Source organism: Gymnodraco acuticeps, unplaced genomic scaffold, assembly GCF_902827175.1.
Source record: "Gymnodraco acuticeps unplaced genomic scaffold, fGymAcu1.1, whole genome shotgun sequence".
Classification (NCBI taxonomy): Eukaryota; Metazoa; Chordata; class Actinopteri; order Perciformes; family Bathydraconidae; genus Gymnodraco; species Gymnodraco acuticeps.
This window is the reverse complement of record NW_022990693.1, coordinates 1,367,569-1,392,835: the sequence shown is the minus strand read 5'-3', so window position 1 is coordinate 1,392,835 and position 25,267 is coordinate 1,367,569. Positions and strand designations below refer to the sequence as shown.

The window sequence follows — 25,267 nt, the reverse complement described above, 5'->3', positions numbered from 1 at the left end:
AACTGAGGTCATGCTAATAAAGCTATTGAATTGAATTGAGTATACCTTTAAGTGAGCTGTCACTTACATATTACTCTACTGCTGAGAAAGGCTGTACAAAGACGTGAAACGATGTGCTGCAATGTCTGTGTATTTTTGAAGAATGCCAAGTAAAGGAAGAAAGTAATAACTCGCACTGAGTCTTAAAACATTACTTTATTTCATTATTTTCCCCTTTCATTTGAGAAACACTATCCAATGATGTATAATGTTTGTGTTACACACACACCATTGCCGTCAGTTTCAGTCGGTCCAGTCCACACGAATGTAAACAGCAGCGCGCTGGTCTCGTGAGAAACGGAGAGTGGAACAACCAATCACATCTTCATTATTCTCCTGAAATTCAAAGGTGCCCATTCGCTAGTCTGACAGGTGCGTGGTTCTCACTGCGCCTCATACCGGTGTCGGTACCATATCTGCTCGGGGTACCATATCTGCTCGGGTGTATTTCTGTCGCATCCGTCATCCGTTATATCCGTCATATTGTACGGCAAAAGAGGGCCATCATACATGGTCAAATTCCGAACATTTAAACATAGTCTACACTTCATTCTTTACTTTGTCCGTTATTATATGTAGAAGATTATACTTTTTCTCCGTCATGTTGTTTTCATAGCAACAACTTCAAACAGGCATAGCCTACACTTCATTCTTTACTTTGTCCGTTATTATATGTAGAATATATTACTTTTTTCTCCGTCATGTTGTTTCCATAGCAACAACTTCAAACAGGAAGTTAACCTAAATTACATTTAAGACACTGCAACGAAAGTAACAAAAACAATGTAAAATCCGTTTCCGTTTCACAGAACACAAATTGGGTTATTTACATAATTATGTTTACACTGTCGATTGTTATTTTTTAACATTCAAACATAAAAAATAACAACTAACCGCTAGCCGCAAAGCTAGCATCACAGCCACTGCTCCGGTTTCGGAGACTTTGCACACGTTTTTCACACGCTAGGAGTATGGGAGTACTTCCATTCGCTTCGTCTTGATCGGTAGATGTGATTTGATGTGTCGTGTGTCCCCCAACTCGTCTCCAAAGTTCAGTTCCTGAATTTTCATGCCCAAAACCAAGCACTAGGCCCTGGGTAAATTAAGAGGCTGATCTCGGGCACTTTTGTCCACTTTCCCTGGTGATAGAAACTCAAGCCAGGCATCCCTGGAATCGTCTCAGAGAGTAGATGATCAGTGGGGCCTTGTTTTTACTGAATGATGTGTTTTTTATGGGGAATTCAAATATGAGCTTATTTTTGGGATTTTCTGAGACTTTGCACACAAACATTTTCACACGCTAGGAGTATGGGAGTACTTCCATTCACTTCGTCTTGATCTGTAGATGTGATTTGATGTGTCGTGTGTCTCCCAACTCCTCTACAAAGTTCAGATACTATATACAAATACTAAAAGGTAAATAAAATATTAAACATAATGACAAAATACCAACCTGAAAGATATGTATTCGATCTACACATTTCGTAATTATCTAGTGGCCTTATAAAAGTGTTGGCTAAAGTAAAGCAGAATATATATATTTTTTAATTGGAAACATTATTTATGTGAACAAGTACATAAATGTAAAAAAGGTCCAAATGCGGGAATAAGTATAAACAGTGAATGTGTAAATAAATACATGCAAAAATATGAAAAAATAAATAAATAGGGAAAGTAAATGAGATATAGCCTACTGACAAACAAATAGCTACAGATCAAGAAATACAAATTAGTACATAAATGTGTCATACTTAAATTAGTATTAATCTCTATTGTATTTCACTGTTCCTATTATTATTATTATTATTATTTATTTCTTTTAAATCTATTTCCCGTGTCAGTTTTGGGACCCCACCATAGGACCCCACACATAACAAGCTGTCCCGAGGTCCTCCGACTGCAGTTCCGCAGACGGCCGGTGTGTGGCAGCAGAGCGCTGGGAGCAGAGGGAGGTGAGTTGCGGTGAGTTGCCGTACAATATGACGGATATGACGGATGACGGATGCGACGGAAATACACCCGAGCAGATATGGTACCCCGAGCAGATATGGTACCCCGAGCAGATATGGTACCGACACCGGTGCAAAAGAAGTATAAAAAAAAGATGGACTTTTATTAATCCCTCGTGGGGAAATTGTTTCTCTGCATTTGACCCATCCTAGTGTTAGGAGCAGTGTGCTGCCATTTTCAACGGCGCCCGGGCAGCAGTGTGGGGAACGGTGCCTTGCTCAGGGACACCTCGGTGACCTTCCAGTTGCCAAGCCAAGTCCCTATCGACTTCGCCACCACCGCCCAACTTTGAACAACTTCAATATATTGAAGTTGCATTAATAGATTTGGCCTGCAGTCACCGCATCTGGGCTGAATTAAACACGTATTATTTTAGTCCTGTGTGTTTATTAGAGGCCATGTCAGACATGAGACACACAGACACAGACCATAGACTGTATAAAGACACAGACACACCCACACACACCTTGAGGGAGGGAGGGACAGCTCTGACAGCTTTGATCGCAGTGCAGCGATCAGCTGTTCCCGAGCGAGAGAGAGAGAGAGAGAGCTGCTAGACACAACTCTTATTAATCCCCGTACCAGATAGATACTATGCAATGCTAACGGAGACGAGACGTACGTTATCCACACGTACGTTATTCACGCGCATATCCACACGTACGTTATCAACACGCATATCTAAGATAGCGCTTTCTAAGCTACGCCGCCGCCACGTGAGCGCGTACTTTGAGCGCACCTATGATTGGTCGCCGTGATGTCGCCTGTATTCTATGTCAACCCATTCAAAATTGATGGAGGCGTTGGCGCACGTTGACACGTTAGTTCTCCGCTCAGTCAGCTTAGTTATCTGTTCTTTCGCACAAGTCACACCTCGTACTACACTCCTTTCAGACGAGACATATACCACGTGAAGACACGTTACGCTCGTGTTGTGTTCAAGGAACCTGTCCTTGGCCAGGAAAAACAGGCACTCGCTTGTTCAATTATTTTGCGGTCTAGATTTATTCTTCTCTTTTGAAGTGAGAAGTTGTCCGTCAGTCAGACTGACGGTCGGTCGGACTGACTGACCCCCCCCCCCCCCCCCAAACGAAAACTCTTCGGTTCTCCACGAATTACACAAGTCACCCAAATCAGCGTTAAAAAAGCGGGAGGCGCCGAAAAGCGACTAATTTGCATCACTGAAAGTTACTGATAAGTCACATGTTTCCTGCATGGCCTGATGAGAGTGCAGCAGAAGCCAACTGTTGCTATCTTTAAACTATGGCGCCGAAACATAATTTCAGCCAATCAGCGTCATCAAATCTGATGGTCACAGGGCGCCTACGTCAGCGCCCGGTCTGTGAGTTGTTTGGACTCGTATCCAAGGAGACAAAACAGGAAGCTGTCATACACTCTGGAAGCTATCATTAGCAGCTAATGTGAAAACTCAGTTTTTGACATAAAAATGGAATTATGGATTATCAATAATTTTTTTAAAGTGACAGACACATTGGATTAATCTATGGATTAACCTTCAGCCGATATTTTCTCATTTTTGATCAGATTACCAGCAAAAGGTGAGCATATCTCCGTGTTTTGCTACCTAAAGCTACGTTGTGTGATGTCTGTATTTGCTTCCCCTGTCGCGAGTTCTGATCGCTCAGTGATGATACTTATATTTCTAGAATCTGTGGAATCTCAGCTTGTTAGCTAAGCTTGTTTGTGCATATCCGATAAGTATATTGATTGATTTATACCTAGAGTGCGTTAGCATTTTTCCGCTCAGGGCTTATTTAGACGCTTCTTGTGAGACTTGTGTTTTGTTTCGGTAAACATGGTTCATATCATCAGTTAGCTGAGTTTCTTCCCGTTAAAAGAGTAGGACACATGAATAGTTTATTACATTTTAAGAAGCCCTGAGACACAGTTTCGTGAGAAAAAAAACGGGGGGAAAAAGCCCCTTAACAGGTTAAATGGGAATTAAATCATTTTAAGTAATTTTGAGTGTTCCCAAAGCCCCGGTGTTCTGCAGTTTGTGTGGGCCTACTGTACTGTTGCACAGTTTATACTGTAGAAACTATGTCCAGGACAAGGTGTTTGGAAGTTTTGGAAGATTCATAGCTAACCACACTGAAGATTATGGAGGTATTGATCAGTCTTCTCATATATTTAAGCCTCAATTTGTCCTCCCCCCCCCCCCTCTAACATCACCAGAAGTCATCATTTAAGGGGTCTTTTCTCAATATGTTTTACGGGGGAGCATCCCCCCGGACTCCCCTAGTATTGTTTGGTCACCATTTCCACAGCCCCACCTAAAATATTTTCCACAAGCCGCCACTGGTAGCACCTACATATACTACTTTGACTTGTAACATTCCAACAATATACCTCAACGATTGACGTTAGCCTCATTAGCACCATGATTTAGAAGTGTATCCCACAGACACACATGTATTGTCTGGCCGGGTCCCATTTTATATGTTTTTTATCGTCTCTGTGACAGCCTGAAGCAGCAGATCTCTTCTTTCTTTTTTTGCACGTTGACCGTAAAGACGGAATCGAGAGTGGAATCGATCTTATTTAACTCTTGGCAAGAAAAATAAGTATTTCTCCCAAAATGGCAATCTACTCCTTTTAAGCCACCGATTAGATTGTGTTGACGTCTTTGCGCGTTCATTTCCAAAAAAGGCTGAGTGGTTGTGTCTGTTGTGGTAAGGGAAATGGCCTCTTGGAAGAGACCACATGCTGTTAAAGCTGCTTATCTTTCTTACAGTGCAGACACTTTTCTACTTGCTCCTGCCTCTGCTTACTTTTTATGCTGATTTTCCTATTCTTATTCTCTGAAAACTTCGAGCAGCGGCTCCTGGACATTAACTTATCACTGGGACAGTTCATCTTCGTAAATAGACGGAGGGTTTCAGCCATATTTCAACATTTTTACGACGACGTCAGTCTTACAATAGCGTGGCCTAGCAACAGCTAAAGCCTGGTAGTCTACTGCATGCTATTTAGCTAGTTGGTAGCAAAATGCCTCCGTTCTCTACAGATGACTTCCAGAAACTTATACAGAAGATGGCTGTGTTGGAAATGAAAATGCAACGGTTGGAAGTTAACGTGGAAGTGAATGGACTATGTCGTGGGAATGACACGACTTTACCAGTGTTACAAAATAATGGAGAAGGGTATGCTAACTCACAGCTAGTTAACAGCTACAAGGATTCCAAGGAACAGGAGGGCTGTGTACCGGGTAATAAATCTACAAGTGGTAGTCCTCCCTGGAATTCTCTGGGTGCAAAGCCTAAGAGTAAATCATTTCCATGGGATTTGGGAGGACGGATAACAGGCAGAGCCCAGAGCTCCGAAATCTGTGATGCGACCGGCTGGCCTGCATTGTTATCACCCAGGAAGAGCGCCTCTTCAACCCCTATTCATACTAGGAAACAGCAGTGGACAGCTGCTAAAGGGAGAATTACAAACAATCCTCCTAAACCACCAAGTGTGCCAATCCAGAACAGATACGCTCCGCTGACCGAGAACCGGAGATCTGATGACCTGGATAACCTGTCCTCTTCACACAGCAGGGTAAGGACCAATAGCTACTCTAAAAGTAAAAGGCTAGAGGGAAAGCTAACAACTGGGCCTGAAACTCTGATTGTGGGTGACTCTGCTGTAAGAGATGTAAAAGGTCTGTGTAATAAGAACAACACCAAAGTACTCTGTTTTCCCAAGGATGTGGTCTCTGACTTGGCTGAGAAGATCCTGCATATTGGGGCTGAACATCCGACTGTGAAGAATGTGATACTGCACATTGGAACAAATGATGTTGTGAAACAACAGTCAGAAGTGTTGAAAGAAGACTTTAAATGTTTGTTGGAAACTGCCAGCTCTCTAAATGCAGATGTGTTCATCAGTGGCCCTCTACCGCCAGTCAAAAGAGGAGTGGAGAGATTCAGCAGATTGTTTGCACTGAACACCTGGCTTTCAACGGCCTGTACTGACCATTCTGTTCATTTTATTGACAATTTTAACTTTTTATGGGATCGCAGACATCTTTTCAAGGCAAATAGAGTTTGCCTGAACAAGTCAGGAGTGAAATTGTTTATCTCTAACATATTCAACTGCCTGCGTCATCAATCTGTTCCCTCTGCCAAGGACAAGCGGCAAGAGGAATCAAAACAGGAGAAAGACACAACACATCACGCAGAAAACCCTGAAGAATTATCACTGCACCCGCCTGAGGAATGTTCTGATTATGGGAGACCTATGAGACACATGGAGGAGTCCCCACTGCCCGTCCCCCCCCCCCCCCCCCTGTCAACGCCTTTGAGGATACTCCGTTCACCCTTTCACCCTCGCCCACCCTCCTGGAGATCGTTGAACACACAAAGGAGATACAGAGGGTTGGCACCGATTCCTTCCTGGAGTTCAAAGACCAAACGAAGGCGATACGCAGGGCTGGCACCATGTCCTTTAACCCCGCTCCTCAACGACGCCCACCAAAATCACTGCAGAGACGCGCACCATCTCCCCCGTCCTCATAACCGCGCCTACGTCAACCACCTCCCCCCCTGGCAGCATGTCCTCTACCCCCGCACCATCTCGCCCGTCTCCATCACCGTGCCTACGTCGACCACCTCCCCTCCCTTCGAGGGGGCATCTGCAGTCTCCGAAGCCTGATAAGGATGTGTGTGTACAAAACACAACAAACTTTTACTGATATGTGATGGGTCCAGGCTCAAGGGCGTATGGCACTCTCAACTCTTTCCAGGACATGTCGGGGCCCTGCCTGCCAGTAGCTTTGCCGATATCTGTGTTGATAGGTAATAGATTAAGAGCGGTGAATCATAGAAACAGGAAGCGCTCAAACGTTTGTGTGAGTTTATCTAATTTAGCAGTGATTCCATGTCAGCCACAGCTTGTTACAAAAAACATGACTGATAGTGTGTTTAACAAACTTAAACTAGCTTTATTAAATGTCAGGTCTTTGGCAGGAAAAACATTTTTAATCAATGATTTTATCACTGAGCACAATCTCGATTTTATGTTTTTAACAGAAACTTGGATTGAACAAAATAACAGTGCAGCTGTTCTTATCGAATCAACCCCTCCCAACTTTAGTTTTATGAGTCAGGAAAGAATGCATAAGAAAGGGGGTGGAGTTGCTATTCTGTTCAATGATTCCCTTCAATGCAGGAAGACATCGTATGGAAACTTTGATTCTTTTGAATATGTGGCCCTTCAGCTGAAATGCTCCTCTCGAGCTCTGTTCCTAAATATCTATAGACCACCCAAATACTGTGCAAGCTTTTTTGATGACTTTACTGAACTGCTGTCTATAGTGTGTATTGACTTTGACCGTCTAGTCATTGTTGGTGATTTTAACATCCATGTTGACAACCCCCAGGACAGAGGGGCTAAAGAACTGTTTTGTGTTCTTGATAGCTATGGACTGACTCAGCATGTGACAGAGCCCACGCACAATAAGGGGCACACTCTGGACTTAATTATCTCAAAAGGTCTGAATATCTCTAAGGTTGTGGTGACTGATGTTGCACTCTCTGACCATTCCTGTGTTTTCTTTGAGAGCTCTATTTCTGTTCACAAAAATGTTCAAAAAGAGGTAACCACAAAGCGATATTTAACTGAAAATACTAGGGAAATGTTTACTCAGAATTTCTCTTCCACACTTGCCCCTGCCAACATCTCAGTAAATGAGCTAGTAGATCATTTTAATTCAAAAATTAAAAATGTTATAGATGCCATTGCTCCAACTAAGGTAAAGGAAGTGTCTGGCAAGAAAATATCTCCATGGAGAAAGGCCATGACCGTGAAAACAGAAAAAAGAGAATGTCGAAAAGCTGAACGCAGGTGGCGAAAAACAAATCTCCAGGTTCACTTTGAAATCTATAAAGAGAGACTTGGCCTTTATCATTTGGAATTGAAAAACGCACGACAATCGTTCTTCTCTGACATCATTACCAAAAACAAAAACAACGCACGTGTCTTGTTTGCTACCGTCGACAGACTAACTAACCCCCTAGTGTCAGTAGCCTCTGAATTTATATCCACCAGGGCGTGCAATGATTTTGCCTCCTTTTTCACTGACAAAATTCAGAAAATCAGACAAGCAGTCAGTGCCTCTGCATCAGGAACAGCAAATGTGTTGTCCCTATCTCCACTTAACATCAATTCAGACATCATGACACAATTCCATCAGATTAATGATAAAAACGTAGAGGACATTATTCAACTTCTGAAATCCTCCTCTTGCTGCCTTGATATTATTCCAACAGGATTTTTCAAAGATGTTTTGCCTTGCATGGCCTCAGATCTACTTCATATAGTAAACAAATCTCTTCACTCAGGTAATTTTCCACAGGCCCTGAAAACTGCAGTCATTAAACCGCTCTTAAAAAAGAATAATCTAGATGCTTCAGTAATGAACAATTACAGGCCCATATCAAACCTCCCATTTCTAGGTAAAATCATTGAAAAAGTTGTTTTAAACAGTTGAGTAATTTCTTGCATTTAAATAACTGTTTCGATGTGTTCCAGTCAGGCTTTCGTCCAAACCACAGCACTGAGACTGCTCTTGTAAAGGTCTTTAATGACATCCACTTAAACACAGACAGTGGCAGAACTTCAGTGTTAGTATTATTAGATCTCAGTGCTGCGTTTGACACTGTTGACCACAACATATTACTAGACCGACTGGAGAACTGGGTGGTACTTTTGGAAACAGTTCTAAATTGGTTTGAATCCTACTTAAAGGACAGAAACAACTTTGTTTCTATAGGTAAATACACATCTGAGTTGACAAATATGACATGTGGGGTTCCTCAAGGCTCCATCTTGGGGCCTCTTCTCTTTAACATCTACATGCTACCACTGGCTCAGATAATGAAAAACAACAAAATAAGTTACCATAGCTATGCAGATGACACACAAATGTACGTAACAATTTCACCAGGAGACTATGCTCCAATTCAAACACTGAGTAAGTGCATTGAACAAATCAATGACTGGATGTGTCAGAACTTTCTCCAATTAAACAAAGATAAAACTGAGGTAATGGTTTTTGGAGCCAAGTCAGAACGTATAAAAGTTAGCGCTTAGCTTCAGTCTGCAATGTTCAAAACAACAGATAAAGCCAGAAATCTAGGTGTAGTCATGGACTCTGACCTGAGTTTCAACAGTCACATTAAAACTGTTACTAAATCAGCCTACTATCACCTAAAGAATATATCTAGGATTAAAAGACTAATGTCACAGCAGGATTTGGAAAAACTTGTCCATGCTTTTATCTTCAGTAGACTCGACTACTGCAATGGTGTCTTCACAGGTCTCACTAAAAAATCTATTAGAAAGCTGCAGCTAATTCAGAACGCTGCTGCTCTAGTCCTCACTAACACTAAGAAAGTGGATCACATCACTCCTGTTCTGAAGTCTTTACACTGGCTTCCTGTGTGTCAAAGAATAGATTTCAAAATACTGCTGCTGGTTTATAAAGCACTGAATGGTTTAGGCCCAAAATACATTTCTGACCTCCTGCTAAATTATGAACCATCCAGATCTCTCAGGTCTTCAGGGACTGGTCAGCTTTCTGTCCCCAGAGTCAGAACTAAACATGGTAAAGCAGCGTTCAGTTATTATGCTCCAAATATCTGGAACAAACTCCCAGAAACCTGCAGGTCCGCTGCAACTCTGACTACTTTTAAATCCAGGCTGAAGACTTTTCTTTTTGTCGCTGCTTTTAATTGAACTATTCATATCTTAGACTGCACTGTAACTTTGATCCATGTACTTTTTTCTTTTAATGTTTAATTTACTGCACTGTAACTTTTTTCCATGTATTTTTTCTTTTAATGTTTATTTTATTAGCTTTTCTTTTTAATGACTGATTTTAAATGCCATTTTCTTAATCTCTTTCATTTTTTGTAAAGCACTTTGAATTGCCTTGTGTTGAAAAGTGCTATATAAATAAACTTGCCTTGCCTTGCCTTGTTAGCAGGGAGGCTGTGAACAGCATGGGATTATATGCGCACTACAATTTAATAGATCTCAATATTTAAATGTAAAGCTCATTCCCTGAAGATCTGAATCTGTTGCTAAATCTGTGGCTAGACGTCAGATATAAAGGAAAAGCAATGCTAACAAAACTTGGAAACATTTGGGGGGAGCGGGGGATGGGTTTGATTTTACTTCTAATGTTTATTAAAATATCTTTGTTTCATTTGATCTTGTATATTCTAAATGAACTGACTTTATATAAATAGTTCTATTACATTTGTATTTATTTTTTATTTTATCTCTATCTGAAATTAAGCAGCCGTCACAAACCCCAATTTCCCCAAGGATAAATAAAGCATTCTGATTCTGACTGGTGCTGGCCATGTTTGAAACCAAAAGGCATGCTGGGAGCTTTATTTCCCACTCCTGTTGTGTTGAAATCTCCCCGTCTGCCTCTTCTAGCACATACTGTATTTTCCTTACAGATTAAACTAACAGATATAATCAGAACGATTAAAAGCCACACTGCTGGCTCTTGGGATAGAAACATTTCCACTGACCGTCATCGCTGTTGTCATCCACCAGGATGATTTCTTTGAGCAGGTGAGCCGGCGTGTGATTGACAGCTGAGTGCACTGAGCGCAGGATCACCGACAGAGCCTCGTTGATGAAGATGAAAATGAGGGAGATCTGGGGGAGATCTCTTGGGAAGTTGGCCTTTCTGCATCTGCACAAAGACACGCAAACACAGATCACCATCTGTTCAGAAAAACCTTTCCATGCCAGTGAAGCTCGGCACACTCCACTCAGCCTCCAGGGTGAGGAGGGTTGAGCTGCAAGAGTTGGAGAAGAAACAACCTACTTCCATTGGTTTATATTTATCTGTGTAATATATATTATCTTATTTCCAGTGGTGGAATCTGTAAGTAAGGAGATCAACTCAAGTACATTTCTTAAGTACCATTTTCAGATACTTGTACCTTCATTGCAAATTTCAATTTTATGCTGCATATACCTCGACTTCGCTACATTTAGAAAGCAAATATAACTCATAGCTAATTTTTTACATAGACATCAAATGATATGCTGATTTGATGTGGATCAGTATTGTACCCAGTATTTAAGTAACCAATACTTGATTAATATTGACAAATGCACATAGATGTATTTGTTGTTGATAAAGCAAAATAAAAAGAGCACGGTCGTGAACTGTCAACGGGGGTGGGGGAGGGGGGGAGAGCATAACACCGGAGCCTCGCTGCGGGGAAACTTTGGCGCTGTTCCGAGTTTGTTCTAATCTGTCAAAATGACGGACTGCTTTCAGATTTTTCCGTCATTGTTAAAAAAAATCCGTCATAGACGGAAAATATTCAGTTAACGCGACCTCTGATCCCATATCTCAGTAAACATTTAATTCATTGGCGGTCTGGATTTAAAAGCTAATGTTTCCATTTTAGATCTCATCCTACGAAACCTTTCAAGGATTCAAAATAATCTTCACAGAACTCCTGGTGAGGGACACTGGTATCTGACTCAAACCTCAGAACAGTCATGGGTAACCAAACATGCTGAAAGACCGTAGTGCAAGGTGCCACGATGACGATGTGCAGTTGAGCTTAATATGAAGGTTGAGTTTGAACATTGGTGTACTCTAAGCAAGGAGTTGGAAGGGTCTATAAGTCTTATCACTCCACGCCACTGGCCCATTTGGCATCAGAAAACGTTCTAAATGTGTAGTAATGATCACAATCAAGGCAATGTTCGAAGATGAGTATGGCCCAAGCAAGGGCCCCAGAAGTAGAGGAAAGGAAGTGTGGAATGGGCCATCAGCAGCCACACTTGACTTTGCTCTGACACTGCTCTGTAAAAAATGTATGTGTTTATTTATGCATGTGTGTATTTCAGACCTAAAACTGAAATATGTCCTTGACTTCCTCTAATTTATGTTATTGTTGTGAAACAACCTTAAAAGTGTAATTTAACGTGCATCTACTTGACATCTACTCACTTGGCAGGCCGGAAATCCGGTATGTTCCGGTCCAGGGAGATCCTTTCACTCAGGTATGCGTTATAGCCATACTTCTCCCAAAGGTATTTGGCGTCGCTCTCCTCAGCGGGGGCCAGCGTCGCGGGGAGGCCGCCCTTACCTCGACCCCCGAAGCCCTCTATCAGGCCCAGAGACTTGGACAGACCTGGGGGAAGCAAACGAGAGGAGATTACATGTCAGGATCCTTTAGTCGGGCTGAGTCACTCTGTTAGTAATGCTCTCTGTGGCTCACAGCTGATCGCTTCCTCATCACAGCTCAGCCTCACATGAACATACAGGATGTCGACAGTGGCTGTCCAAACACGTGAACATTTGAGCTGAATTCACATTATGACAAGTAGTGGCCCAGATTCACATAGAAAACCTTCCATGTACAGGTACACTGATAAAAACGATTTATTTTGTATCTTCATTTTGATAAGTACATTTAAATCATGGCACCAAGTAAATGTTAACTAAAATAATGTGTTGACCTACAACCTGTGAAAAGCTAGTAAAATGTACCTGGGCAATGTGAGTAAAGGTGGGCGACGCTCACTGACACCAACTCCTCTGACGTCATGTCAGAGGAGTTTGCGCACAGTAAAGACATTTGAAAAAAAGCAGACGGTTCCAGCATGGACCCTCGTCTAATATGAATATGTTTGTACTTTATTAACTCTGTATATCCCCGTTAGCTTGTCAGCTTAATGTGGATATCAAACAAACATTAGCTAACGTCAGTGTTTCAGCTTAGCAATTTAGCAAGTTAGCGTGCTAGCTAATTTAGCCTGCTGTCATGGACGAAGCACACACAACATGTAATACTTTGTGGTTTAGTAGTTGCTTCAAATTAGTTAACAGCTGGCGAAATTCACAGTTTTGAATAAAACATGTGGCACCGAGGCACCGCACTAGTAGTTCAGAAGAGTTTTTTTGTTGGTGGTGTTCGCGTTACATTTTCAAATGCTGCTCGGTAGTAAAGCAGTGTGTCGCCAAACTGAGTTTTCCTTTACTGTGGAAGTCAAGTCAGTTCACTCACATGCATCCGACTGTGTGTGATGCACATGTGTGCTTTTATTTCCTGTGTACACTGAGACAGATAGCGACACCAGATTCCTAAAAAAAGGGTATGCCACGTTCACTGCCATGGACAAAGAAGGGGAGGGGCGATCCAGGAAGACTACTGGGAAGTTGAACTGTTGGTGCCTCCTTCTGTAGCGGGTTAAATTGAAGTTAAAGTGGACCTATCATGCTATATTTTAAACATATATTGTAGGGCCATACCTATACAAGACATGTCTGTGAAGGTTTTTTTTCAAAATACCAAACAGTTCACCCATTGTAGCCATCCCTCATACTCAGTGGAGTTTTTATATATACAAAAGTGGTGGGGCACAACAAACTTAGATGTCTATATATAAGCTTCTGCAGTGAGGTTCATGGCTGGTGAGGCACTGGCACTGACTCTTCAGGTTTACAAATATTATATTTTGACCTAAATCAAAATACAATATTATTTTCAAAAGCTTTTTTAGTCTGATGCTTCGATTAATTTGAAACAGACAGTTCAACAAAAGGATACCCAAAAAATGTAATTTTATCATGTAAATATTGAATTGTTCTCTCAGTAAGATCCCATTTTCAATAAAACTGCGGTCTTACCTTGACTTGAAGATGAAGTCCATTTGCCTATCCTTCTGGACAAAAATCTCTATTACTTTTTTGTAAAAGTCCTCCTTATCTTCTTGTAGTTTAAAAAGTCGAATCATAAATCTAATCGATAGATTTATGATTTGAAAATGATAAAAGTAGGGTAGACATGTGGATATTATCCGGCTGAACAAAACGTGCATTTATCTAACAGGTTTGTTTCCCACAGATCTTATTTTGAGCTATTTTCTAAAATCCTATGGAGAAATCTCATTGCTTTTTTGTGGAGGGAACCCGTGCGCAGCTTACTTCCGGGTTTTAGGATGCGTCACTGCAGCTCTCTCGTCTCCTCTTCACACACCACACTTTTCGCGGCACACGTACTTACTGCCAATCAGCTCTGAATTATGTGAGATGTATGGTGGGGCTGGCAGCTCAGTGCCCCTATGGTCATTAAAAAAAATTGCCACACACATTAAATAGGAAAATACTCTGAGCATGCGCAGTGTAGTTTTTACAGTCACCGTTCACTTAGACAGTGAGAGGGAGGGGCATGATCGGGTTTTGTCCCACATGGCTCTGAACAGCTCAATAGGCACACACTGTAGACACTAATTAGAAGAACATAGACTAAAACAGCAATGTACAGACAAATCAGATGATTAAACATGATCTTAAAATATATTTTATATTTTTTATTATTTCTTTTTTGCATTTTCTTGTAATCATTATTTTTAATACTTTCTGCTGACACTAGGTGGGGCTGTGCCCCTAATGACAAGTCGCCACTGCTCATACCTCATTCACACCAATGGTGTTTCAGGGCCGGTTCGGAGCTGGAGCTTGAAAAGTACTGGGTTTTCCTGTTCACACCGCAGCGGAGCAGCCTCTTAGCTCCGGAAACCAGTTCGTTTCAAGCACCAAAACATTGTCCGGCTAGAGCAAAAGCACCGCATACGCCACGCTTACGTCGAGGCGGGGGCAGGGGGAATCGGAATCGTCGTTGAAGTTGATGATTACGATTGTAAAGCAGTTTTGAATGTAGCATGTAACTGTGACTGTAAAGTTGGTAGTTGGTAAAGTTTCTTCAACACAATCGGCCATTGTTGTTGTTGTCGGTGTGAGCTGTGAGGGGTTTCCGCGCGGTTTGGCTTTATGAAGCAGGCACGCAAACAGTTACGTCATGACGCAAACGATGACGCAATGACGCAGCACCAGTCGGACTCTGGGCGGTGTGAAAAGAGCTGGAGCTAAACCGAAGAAACGGTTCTGAACCTGAAAAGCTCTAGCACGGAGCTTGAACCGGAGTTGCGTTGGTGTGAATGAGGTATCATACTGCTCAAACCCCTCTTTTGAAGCCCTGTTAGAGAAACGCGGATCTTGGGGGCTTAGCTTGAAAAAAAGAAACGAAGAGGAGGCGGAGCTAATGCCTGATCAGAATTCTACCGGAGATAAAGTTAAATTTGGTTGTGATAAAACGCCATCCTGTTTAAACCACGTCAAGGATTATTTCTGAAACAGTATGGAGCTCAAATGCTTTTTCTCTTGCAGGTTTATCACAAGGTGAGTTCCTTTTTTTATTTCCTGCTTTTTAAACACATGTGCTCTCCAGTACAGGTTAGCTCTGAGTGTTAGCGAGGCTTGCTAATGTAGACAAAGACGAGATTACGTCCAAAACACGTCAGGCATTTTTCCTGATAGCAACTTTCTGTGGGTCCGCTGCCGATTTGACGTCAGTTCGGATGGAATCTGTATCCGCTCGTTGTTCACCCGTTTTTAAAAGATGTGGGTACGGAGGAAAAGAGAGAGGGTTTTATTTTCTGACGCTGCGTGAGTTCCCCGACGCACCGGGGACACGTATTTATGTATAAAATACATCACAAAGTGCATTTTGCATGATAGGTCCCCTTTAAGGCATAATCTTTGTTTCCAATTTCTTTCTGTACTTACAGTTATGTGTGTTCGCTACAATAATTGACATGTCTGTTAAACAGCACCACGTTGAAGTTAGACGGAAGCCGTCCTCCCGCCTGATGGAGCTTCTGGAAGAGTCTGCAGCGTAGCTGATTAAAGAGAACCGTAAATGTTCTGCTTGATTTGTGTTAAAATGTTTCTGCTGTTCTGTTTGTACATGAATATCTCTGTTCTCTAAAGGTAAGTACATATTGCCAGTATGTGAAAAACCTCTTCAGTCTCCAGTTTTTAACATTTAGATAAAGTACATTGGAATCAAATTGTACTGTATAATATTTATATATATTTTCAAACTTACTCAATTTCAATGTTTAATATTCTGATTCAAAATGTGTTTTTCAGGAGAATTTATAGTTTGAGCCTGTAGAACCCAATTATTTAATCAGGTTTACTTCCTGTTGGGAACAAAGCAAACATTTAATAAACTGAGCTTCCTTACTTTCATACTTTGACCGTAACAAATAAGAGTTCATATCAATTCCCATATCCACACTGTAGCTACTGTGCAATGTGTAAAATAGGCATATTGCTATTTTTAACTTTTACTAAGGTCAGTAGTTCCCATATTCAGTGTTGAAAACTCATTTTCTTTAAAGATTAAAGAGAAAAACATTTCCATTTCTAGGCTGAATTCTGCTAGCTTCAAACGTGCTACCGTTTCAAATAAGGGATTAATATGATTCTTCCTAGTGTGACTAAGTGTATTTGTGGGTGGAAGTGATTAAAGTGACTATCGTTCAACGTGATAAGTTGTGATCATGCCTGTTGGCAAACATCCTGCTGAAGGCACGGCATCCCGAAAAGCTGCTCTGCTTTCGACCTTGATCTCCCCGCTAAAGGAAGGATGCTCTTCAGGAAAACATTAGCTACAATACTTAAGGATAATAAAAAAAGAGGTTTTGAAAGTTATATGCATATAGGGGATTTTACTTTAGTCAATTGAAAACAAACATCTCTTGGGAAAAAAGGCAAAATATTATCCTTTTCAGAAATGTTATACACCCTCTAATTTTTTTCAATGCAAAAAAGGAAGATAAATCCATTTGCCTCATCCACATTAAACCAAGGTTGACTATTTTAGCAGACAATTTCATCACACATGCTAAAAGAGTCAAAGCAGATATCTGCTTTGTACTGTGAGAAGTTGGACAAATATCATTACTTCTGCAGTATGACATTTTCGGCCCAATTCCAGACCGCCCCCTTCACACTACCCCTCTATTTGCGCATTCGCACGGCAGGTTCGCCACATTAAGTGCTGTTCCAAACCAATGAGTGTGGAAGGGGAGTGGGTTATCAAGCCCTCCAACAGAGAATCTGCATCACCTGACTTCACCTGCTTCACTACCTGACCGACCAACGCTGTGTGTGTCCGTCATGGAACACGCTGTGTACAAACAGTTCCGTGGAAACATTCATTGATAAACTGCACAACAAGAGCCATTTAATACCTTCATACAGAGTTACCTCGTATTTGTTTAAACTTAGGATCATTTACTCATGTCTAGAAAATGATAAAAGTTGTGTATATTTAAACTGACTTTTGCAAAAACTAAGCAGCTTATAAACATCAGATTTTAAAACTAAAATATGTTTACAAAAAATATATGCCATAAAAGATTTGTGGGTTTTATTTGGATATTTTTAATCCAAGAGATGCTGTTTTTACACCCTCCACCTGAAAGAAGGGAGCCTAATTTAGCTGAGAGTGGGTAGGGTGTGGTTTGGAATTGGGCCTTCATGTCAGGGCCCGAGGGGGAGAACTCTTGTAGACCCCTTGAGGAAAAACCAGGTTGACATGTTATTTCAGTGTAACCTTTGTGTTGTCTTCCCGTCAGCTGTGCTGCTTTTGTCCTGGTTTGACTGTTCATATATCACCAAAATGGGTTACCTTCAAAGCCAACCTAATTCCAACTCATTATCCCATGTGTTAATGATCATTTGGGCATTTAGGTTCAATAGACTTTATGTACACAAAATTAAACTTAAAGGTTTGGGTAGGTAATTTTGGAGAAACCAGCTTGAGTGCGCTAGCATTTGAAAATACATAGCCGGAAAAAATCTGCCACTTCCTTACAGAGCCCCTCCTCCAACACACACAAACCAATTGTTTGTGCACAGATGGAAGGCTGACAGGCAGGTAGGCCATCCAGTTATTTTAGCCGGACCGGCTCAGATGATTGGTCGTGCTTTTTACAGTACTACGGCTTCCACAGATGACATTTTTTAATGGATTTTTTGTCAAAGCACTTCAGATATTCATTGCTATCGGGATGTTAAGAGCATTCCATGGAATATAACAAAAAGTGTATCTCGAGCCGGTTTCTCAAACTTACCTACCCCACCTTTGAATTTTCAGTCAAAAAAGTCAAACATGTAGAATGACTTTAGTTAAGAGAGGAATATATGTATTTTCTGTTTTGAAATAATTTCAGATGTTTAATGGAAGCACGTAATGACACCAGAAGCTCAAGTTTAAATAAAACACCCAGCATTTAGTTAAACTAGTGAATATACATTTTTCTTGTGAATAATTCAACAAGAAAACAAAACAAAATTGAAATTAATTAATTGACTTTAAGTGTATCATGCTAACATATTTGAGTGATTGTTTTAGGTTAGTTCAAAGCGAGAATATTACGTTAATCTAATTGATGAACTATAGGCTATACTTGACAATGAGAATGTGTTGTGTAGTGTGAAACTATCCATGTTGTTTTGGTGGTTAACCTCTTATCGCGACATGGAAACATTTAGAAATGTGAGCCAAGGACAACATTAATATTAAGGTTACCGTTTAATTGCCGGTACACCACATCCTCCAGAGAGCTGAGCCTTTTCAGCAGCACCTCATGGCTGATGCCGGGCCCCAGCGAGGTCCCGTTCCCCGGGGCCCTCCTCCCGTCCGCAGCAGCCTCCGGGCCGGCGGCGGTCGGGACGCTGCTGCGGGTGTTGCACTTGGCCCAGAAAGTGATGAACCCGGCCACGGTGAGCACGTTCAGCACCAGTAACACCCTCCATCTCCGGAACACATAAGCCATCAAAAAGTCCGGGGGACAGGTGGAGGGGGGGTTCCGGAGATCCGTGTCACAGATTCAGGGCTCCCTCGGTTTGCGATGCGCTAAAAGCTGCAGGGATAATTCGGCATAAAATAGTGAAAACAAATGTAAATAATATATGCACCATAAATGAATGTGCGCGCTTAACATTTGGCACCGGGGTTATTTTAGGGTGCATCCCCCTGCTGAGGAAATGCGGGACGCCTGGCCATCAGTCCGTATCAACGCCACTTCAATCCCGGGTTTAAGATCATGTACAGGAGGGTGTAAAACAAAGACACAGCTGATGTTCAGGAACAGATTCTGGTAAATAATTAAGCAGTGGAGAGATGCTCCAGTGTTTCCCCCTGCTTTGCGGCTAACAGGAGTCAGTGGTGATGCGTACTGGAGGAGGCAGAGAAATCCTTGCTCAGGGAAAACCTTCCTGTCCGCGCATCATGCTGCACCTGTCACCCGCTGCAGGATGCACCGGGAGAGGCAGCCGAGGGGACTGCACAGATTAAAGCAGCGGACGGAGGAGCAGCATCCTCCGTTAGAGCTGCGGATGCTCCAGAAACGCAGCAATAGTGCAGAAAATGAACAGGCTCCGTCCTAATTCCTCGCTTTCCTTCACATGTTCTCCTCATTCCTCAGCACATACCAGCGCTTTCCTGTTAATCTACACGCCCTTCGTGTTTGTTGTGCCTGTTATTTCCTCTGATTCTACAGTTCCGCGTTTAATGAGGACGCAGGGAAAAAACAGAAAACGTGGAGTGGATCCGGGGACGTTCTATAACAGCAGGTCAGGGGTGCTCACTGCCAGGGCTACTATAAGGTGGTATTTAAATATTTCACTTTGGTTCTGTGACCAAGACGTCGTCACTGTTTGCATAAGGAACATGGTAAAAGGCACACTTTTTGCTGGGCATTTGTAAAATAATAAATCATTATTTTATTCAAGACAGTTTTATTTTTAAATCATAACATGCTTTCCAGTGTGCCACAGTAACCTGCTTACCCTCTTGTTCACAGTTCCGGAGTTCCAAAAGAACAACAGATAACTGCTGCATTAAAGTGGACCTATCATGCTATATTTGAACAATATATTGTAGGGCCATACCTATAACAGATCCTGCATTTTAGCCATGCCTCATTTCGCTCTATTTGCTCTTTCCAGCCCTGTTTTTGCAGGGGGCTGATTCTGTGACGTGAGCTTTAATGGAAAATGAGCTGCAGTTGACCACGCCCCCCTGCAGGAGAGGGGGCTGCTGGGCTGTCAGAAGAGGGGGAGAAAAAGAGATCTCCGTCCTCCGTGTTTTATTCTTATAGAAGAAGAGAAGTAATGGGGCAGAAACCCTCCTTTTTACGCAGCAGTCCAGACATAGACATCAAGCGGTGACACATATTCAGTTACCAGTTACTTTTGCATTAGGGCAGGGATATCTAGATACTGATTTTATCTCCGTCCTCTGTGTTTTATTATTATTTGATTATAGAGTCATTATTCATTTGTTTTAAAACTCAATAAATAACAAAGAAGCCGGCACTTTTCTAATTTTGTCCGGAAGATTGAAACTTTAACGGACATGTTGACCGGCGAAAAAAAATCTAACTGAAACTCTGCCGCACGGTCCCCTCGTCCATTGGAAGAGGCGGAGAGGTGGGTGTTTGTCATCTGCTGGCGGACTAACCGGAGAGAATTACAGCGAGGGAGGGATTGCATTGAATTACAGCAGCGGGAGCAAACGCTTGCCTCGTGGAGGGAGAAAAAGAGCCACAGCGGAGAATAAACAGAAGGGCAACCATGGAAACCATGCAAGGGAAGTCTTCTTCGCTGCTTTTGTGGCAGACTACAGCGCCACTTACAGGCCTGGCATATATACTACAGCGTCTCCAGCGCTTTCGAGTGGCAATGGCCGGCAGTGGCCCAACCTCTCATTCCCTTGATAGGTGGAGAGTTGGCCATATAGGCGGAGCTCCTCGTTCCTGATGTCAGAGATTTTTCAAATCTGTATCAGTCTATCAGATCCGTTGCAGCCCCGTTTTTAGAGATTTGGGTATGGAGGAAAAGAGAGAGGGTTGTGTTTTCTGACACTTGGTGAGTTCCCTGACACACCGGGGACACATATTCATGTACAAAAGTGCCTTTTGCATGATAGGTCCCCTTTAAGTAGAGGCTCAATCAGTTAACACTGTACTCAATTGGACCGTACCAAGTGTGCGGGCATGGATGACAATATGTTCTAAGGTTTAAAAATGTAATTGTTTAGGGCTTCAGCGGTCAGAAATAGTAGTATATCTCGACTTATTTGATTTATTGTCTTTAATTATTTTGGGATACATTTGAATACATTTATATTTATTTATAATTACAATAATTAAGTTGATAGATAGTTGAGTGCGCTGTGGGAGGGGCTTAACGCATATAAGTAATCTAATAATAGAGAGTTACCTTTTTTTTCTGAGAGCTGTATATATAAATGTGCATTTTTTTCTTTCTGTTTTGGACTAGACGTCAACATCATTTCGTTTTTTCAAAAATGTTTGCTTCAAATAAAAGCACATCAGAGTATATGTTTTTGTGACTCAAGCCATATTATACATTTTCTCAGTTATTGCATCCACATATTTTGTAAAAGGTTCCTAAAGTGTGTATGGGATTAGTTTTGTTTCATAAAGATAAAGCAACACTTTCTCAGAATCAAGCAAAACTAAGAGTTAAAGAGAAAAAAAAACTGAGTCAAGCTAAATAAATGTAATTTCAAAAATAAAACTATAAGTTGCAAACAAATCATTTGTGTAATCATGTAAACTATAAGTCTTTTTTCTTTGTTTTAACATATCTTATTGTTTGCAGTTCTCTGTGCCTATTTCTCAATGATCAGACTTTTGCTCTCGCTGCAGCTCTTCTTGTTTGCGCTCCCTAATTTTTTGTTTTCGATTTTGACACAAACGTCTCAGGTGGGCGGGACTTTCAGGGGTGTGTCCTCATTGGCTACTCAGTTTTTGAGTGAAAGCCCACTACACCACAGATCGTACAGTGCAACTCATGTAGCAAACTCCGGAGTCCACTCGGCCGCGTAGTGTTGGTGTATCCTGGGGAGTTTCATGACCATATCGGACTTATCTTATGGATTGCTGTGCATTATACTTGTGATGTGTAGTTTATACTTTATTCCAACTTTAAATATTGTAATACCTGAACACACTGCTGCTGTTAAATAATTTACCAATTTGGGATTGATAAAGTGTCTGTCTGTCTATTTTATAGATACAAAAAAACACATCTATGCATTTTCAAGCTAAAGGTGATGCACAATATAAACTGTATACTGTTTCAAAGACATGTTACATTTCAAAAGCATATACGGCTATGTTTAGGACAAACAATTAAAGACTGCTTTAATTTAACAAATTCTGCAATATAAAAGTGGCAGATTTGCTTTATTAAACAGACCAGACCTAGGCTGCATACCAACACAATTAGGAACATGCTCACATCTTACTAGGTTGGTCTGAAGAGCTGAAGCATTTATTCATACACAATGGATACAAACTATCTATATCCTGTGAGAAAATGATATACATTTAGCAATAAAAATTCGACATACTATTCCTGAGGAAGATATGAATAATCAACAGATTTGAATGGAATCTCTAACATTTTCATGTAGAATAAAGACAAAAGAGTGATTATACAAATTACATTTTTTGAAATTTGAACCAGAAGATGAAGTCTCAAAGAAGGTTTGAAATAAAAGGACATAAAACAAAAAGGTGGATAATAATAAAATCTATTAAATGTATATGTAAAGACATTAGGTCAAATGAAATGACACTGAGCCAGTGATAACAGCAACGCCAGCGTGGATGAAGCTGGTGCAGGTCTTTCTTCATGCCCCCCCTCCTCCGTGGATCTAATGCTGTCCCCTCAGAGGAAGTGGGAAAACGGGATAAGACTCCATGATCCACACTGTTAATATGAGAGGAAAATAAATGTTTTAGGAAATGAAAAATATGAAGTTAACAAATAAAACACAGCGCAGGGCCAGGGGCATCATGGACAGTAGGTTTTCCTGCAAAGTTAACTCAGCCTTGTAGTGGACATTTTATAATATCCTGATATGTTCAAAGTAACCAAATGCTTCTCATTAGGTTACTGTGCTGTTTTCCTCTATCTTCTCTACTTCAAGGCCACAGAGCTGTTTTGGCTACTGAGTTGACTCACACAAAGTCACACGAGAACTTCTACAGCTCAAGGCCAGGTGTCTAATAACAATGTGACCGTGTGAAGATTTCTTCTCCTCCCCACCTTTTTACTCTCCCTTATAAGCTTTGCTATTATATTCAACTGCGCACACTCGCGCAGACTATCCTATACTCTGTGAGACCTGTGTCTATATTTTATTGTATCTGATGTTTGTTTGAGGCCTCGAATAAACATCACCAGAAAGACAACTCTGTTGGATTCACCATTTATTTTTTTTCTGACTTGTACTCTACAGTATTGGGGTTTTTAGATTTCCATAACAGCCTCCATTGATTTTCATATCGAATTAGCGTGTTAATAAAATAAGCTATCATGGCTTATACTTGCATATCTAAACAGAATCATGAAAGCCTGTTGGTAGAGTCAGGCACACGAGTCTGTTTGAGTGTGTGCGCAGGTGTCTGAACGCTCACTCACTGTTAGCTATGTAGCTAACTGTAGGCTACTTAGCTTGCATAGTTGTGCACAACATAGCACATGTGCATAGTGGCTCACCGTGCATCTTATTAATTTTCTCAGTTATTGCATCCACACATTTCGTAAAAGGTTCCTAAAGTGTGTATGGCATTAGTTTTGTTTCATAACACATCTATGTATTTTCAAGTTGAACCTATTATTTTGTTATTATTATTTAAGCTTAATATTATTGCTTTCAACTAACCTCATAGAGTTATGTTAAATCTGTTGAGATAATACATCTAATTAAAAGTCCCATGTCATGGCCATTTCTACCGATCATAATTCCATTGTTGAGGTATACTCAAATAGATTTATACTGTGCAATTTTCTCATTTTCATTTTGTGCTACATCTAAAGTCCAATCTTTAATACAGATCTCCCAGCTTTGTGTGTGAGTTTGTTAGACTCGCTGTACCTGAGAAGCCCACGGCGCAGGCATGCTGTAGGACTGGTCCTGGGTCAGCTCTGTCAGTTTGAGAACTTCTGCATTAGCATGTCATTACTATAAAGTACAATGGCCAATACGGTTTATTGTTAAAGCCCCTGCTGGAGTCGAACTTTACTTTAAACAAATACTCTGTATAAGGAAATATAATTAGTATAGTACAATAATTTCATTAGGTAAAAAGAAAACATATTTCCCTATAATCTGTTTTTTGGTTGCTTTAATGTGTTTAGTATGTTTAGTAATTGCTCTTTATATTGAGGCCTATTTCTAAATAGGGGGCCCAGAATAGCACCCTGTGGCACTCTATTTCTGAAAGTGAAAGGACAAAGTTAGCAGGAAAAGTAGTGAACCACATGTTGGTAGTGTGGGTATATTGTTGAACTGATGTGGCAAAGTACTTGCAGTACTTAATTTCACAGCATGAAAATGTGTGAGTCAGTGCAGAAGTGGGTCACCCATATAGCTGAGATGAATCATGAAACTCTGTAACTCTGTAGCTTACTGACAGACATGCCAAATCTGATCTGTAGGCAACCCAGGAGGAAAGAGACAGTCTGAGATACAGAGAGATAAAGAGAATACTGAGGCAAAGAGAGGTATAGTGAGATCAAACCAGAGCTGGATTGTGTTAGAAGAATCAAGAGACAAACAGAAAAAAACATCAAGGGAGGAGAAGAGAAAGGAGCACAAGGAGGCAGCGATACAGAGAAAAGGGGGGAAGTGAGTGAGGAGGATTACAAATTCAAAGGGAGAAATATTCCTAAAGCAGTGGAGAGAAGATGCACATGCTGAGATGCAGCAGTGTAAGAGGGAGACTGTGTGACAGCAGCACACACACAAAAACGGTTAGAAAATAAGTGTAGGAGTAGATTTAGGCTGGAGCCACACAAGGACGATAACGCAAACGGACCGAAATCGTTATCAAAAAAGTATTCCATCCACACACCACAGGCACCAGAAACGTGTCCGTTCACACGAGACCGCTTGAAAGCGCTGGAGACGCTGTAGTACATATGCCAGGCCTGTAAGTGGCGCTGTACTTCAGCACGAGACCGCTCGAAAGCGCTGGAGACGCAGTAGTACATATGCCGGGCCTGTAAGTGGCGCTGTACTTCGGCCACAAAATACACCAAAAGCAGCAAAGAAGACTTCTCACGCATGCATGGTTGCCATGGTCGCCCTTCTGTTTATTCTCGGCGCTGGATTTAGCAGCATAGGTGGGGTTTCGCCGGTCAACATGTCCGTTAAAGTTTAAATCTTCCGGACAAAATTAGAAAAGTGCCGGTCAAAGGTCTTCTTTGTTATTTATTGAGCTTTAAAACAAACGAATAACGACTCTATATAATAATATAAGAATA

At 41.3% G+C, this 25,267-nt stretch overlaps 1 protein-coding gene across 1 annotated transcript in view; it reads right to left on the bottom strand.

Annotated features, from left to right (window-relative positions):
* galnt17 (polypeptide N-acetylgalactosaminyltransferase 17) overlaps positions 1–19,497 on the bottom strand; it is a 58,383-nt gene extending 38,886 nt beyond the window's left edge. Inside the window, 3 exon segments of the mRNA XM_034230576.1 lie at positions 10,602–10,768; positions 12,050–12,233; positions 18,489–19,497. Of these exon segments, the coding sequence (XP_034086467.1) occupies positions 10,602–10,768; positions 12,050–12,233; positions 18,489–18,735 (598 nt within the window). The 5' untranslated portion in view covers positions 18,736–19,497.
* Between the last annotated feature and the right edge of the window lie 5,770 nt (positions 19,498–25,267).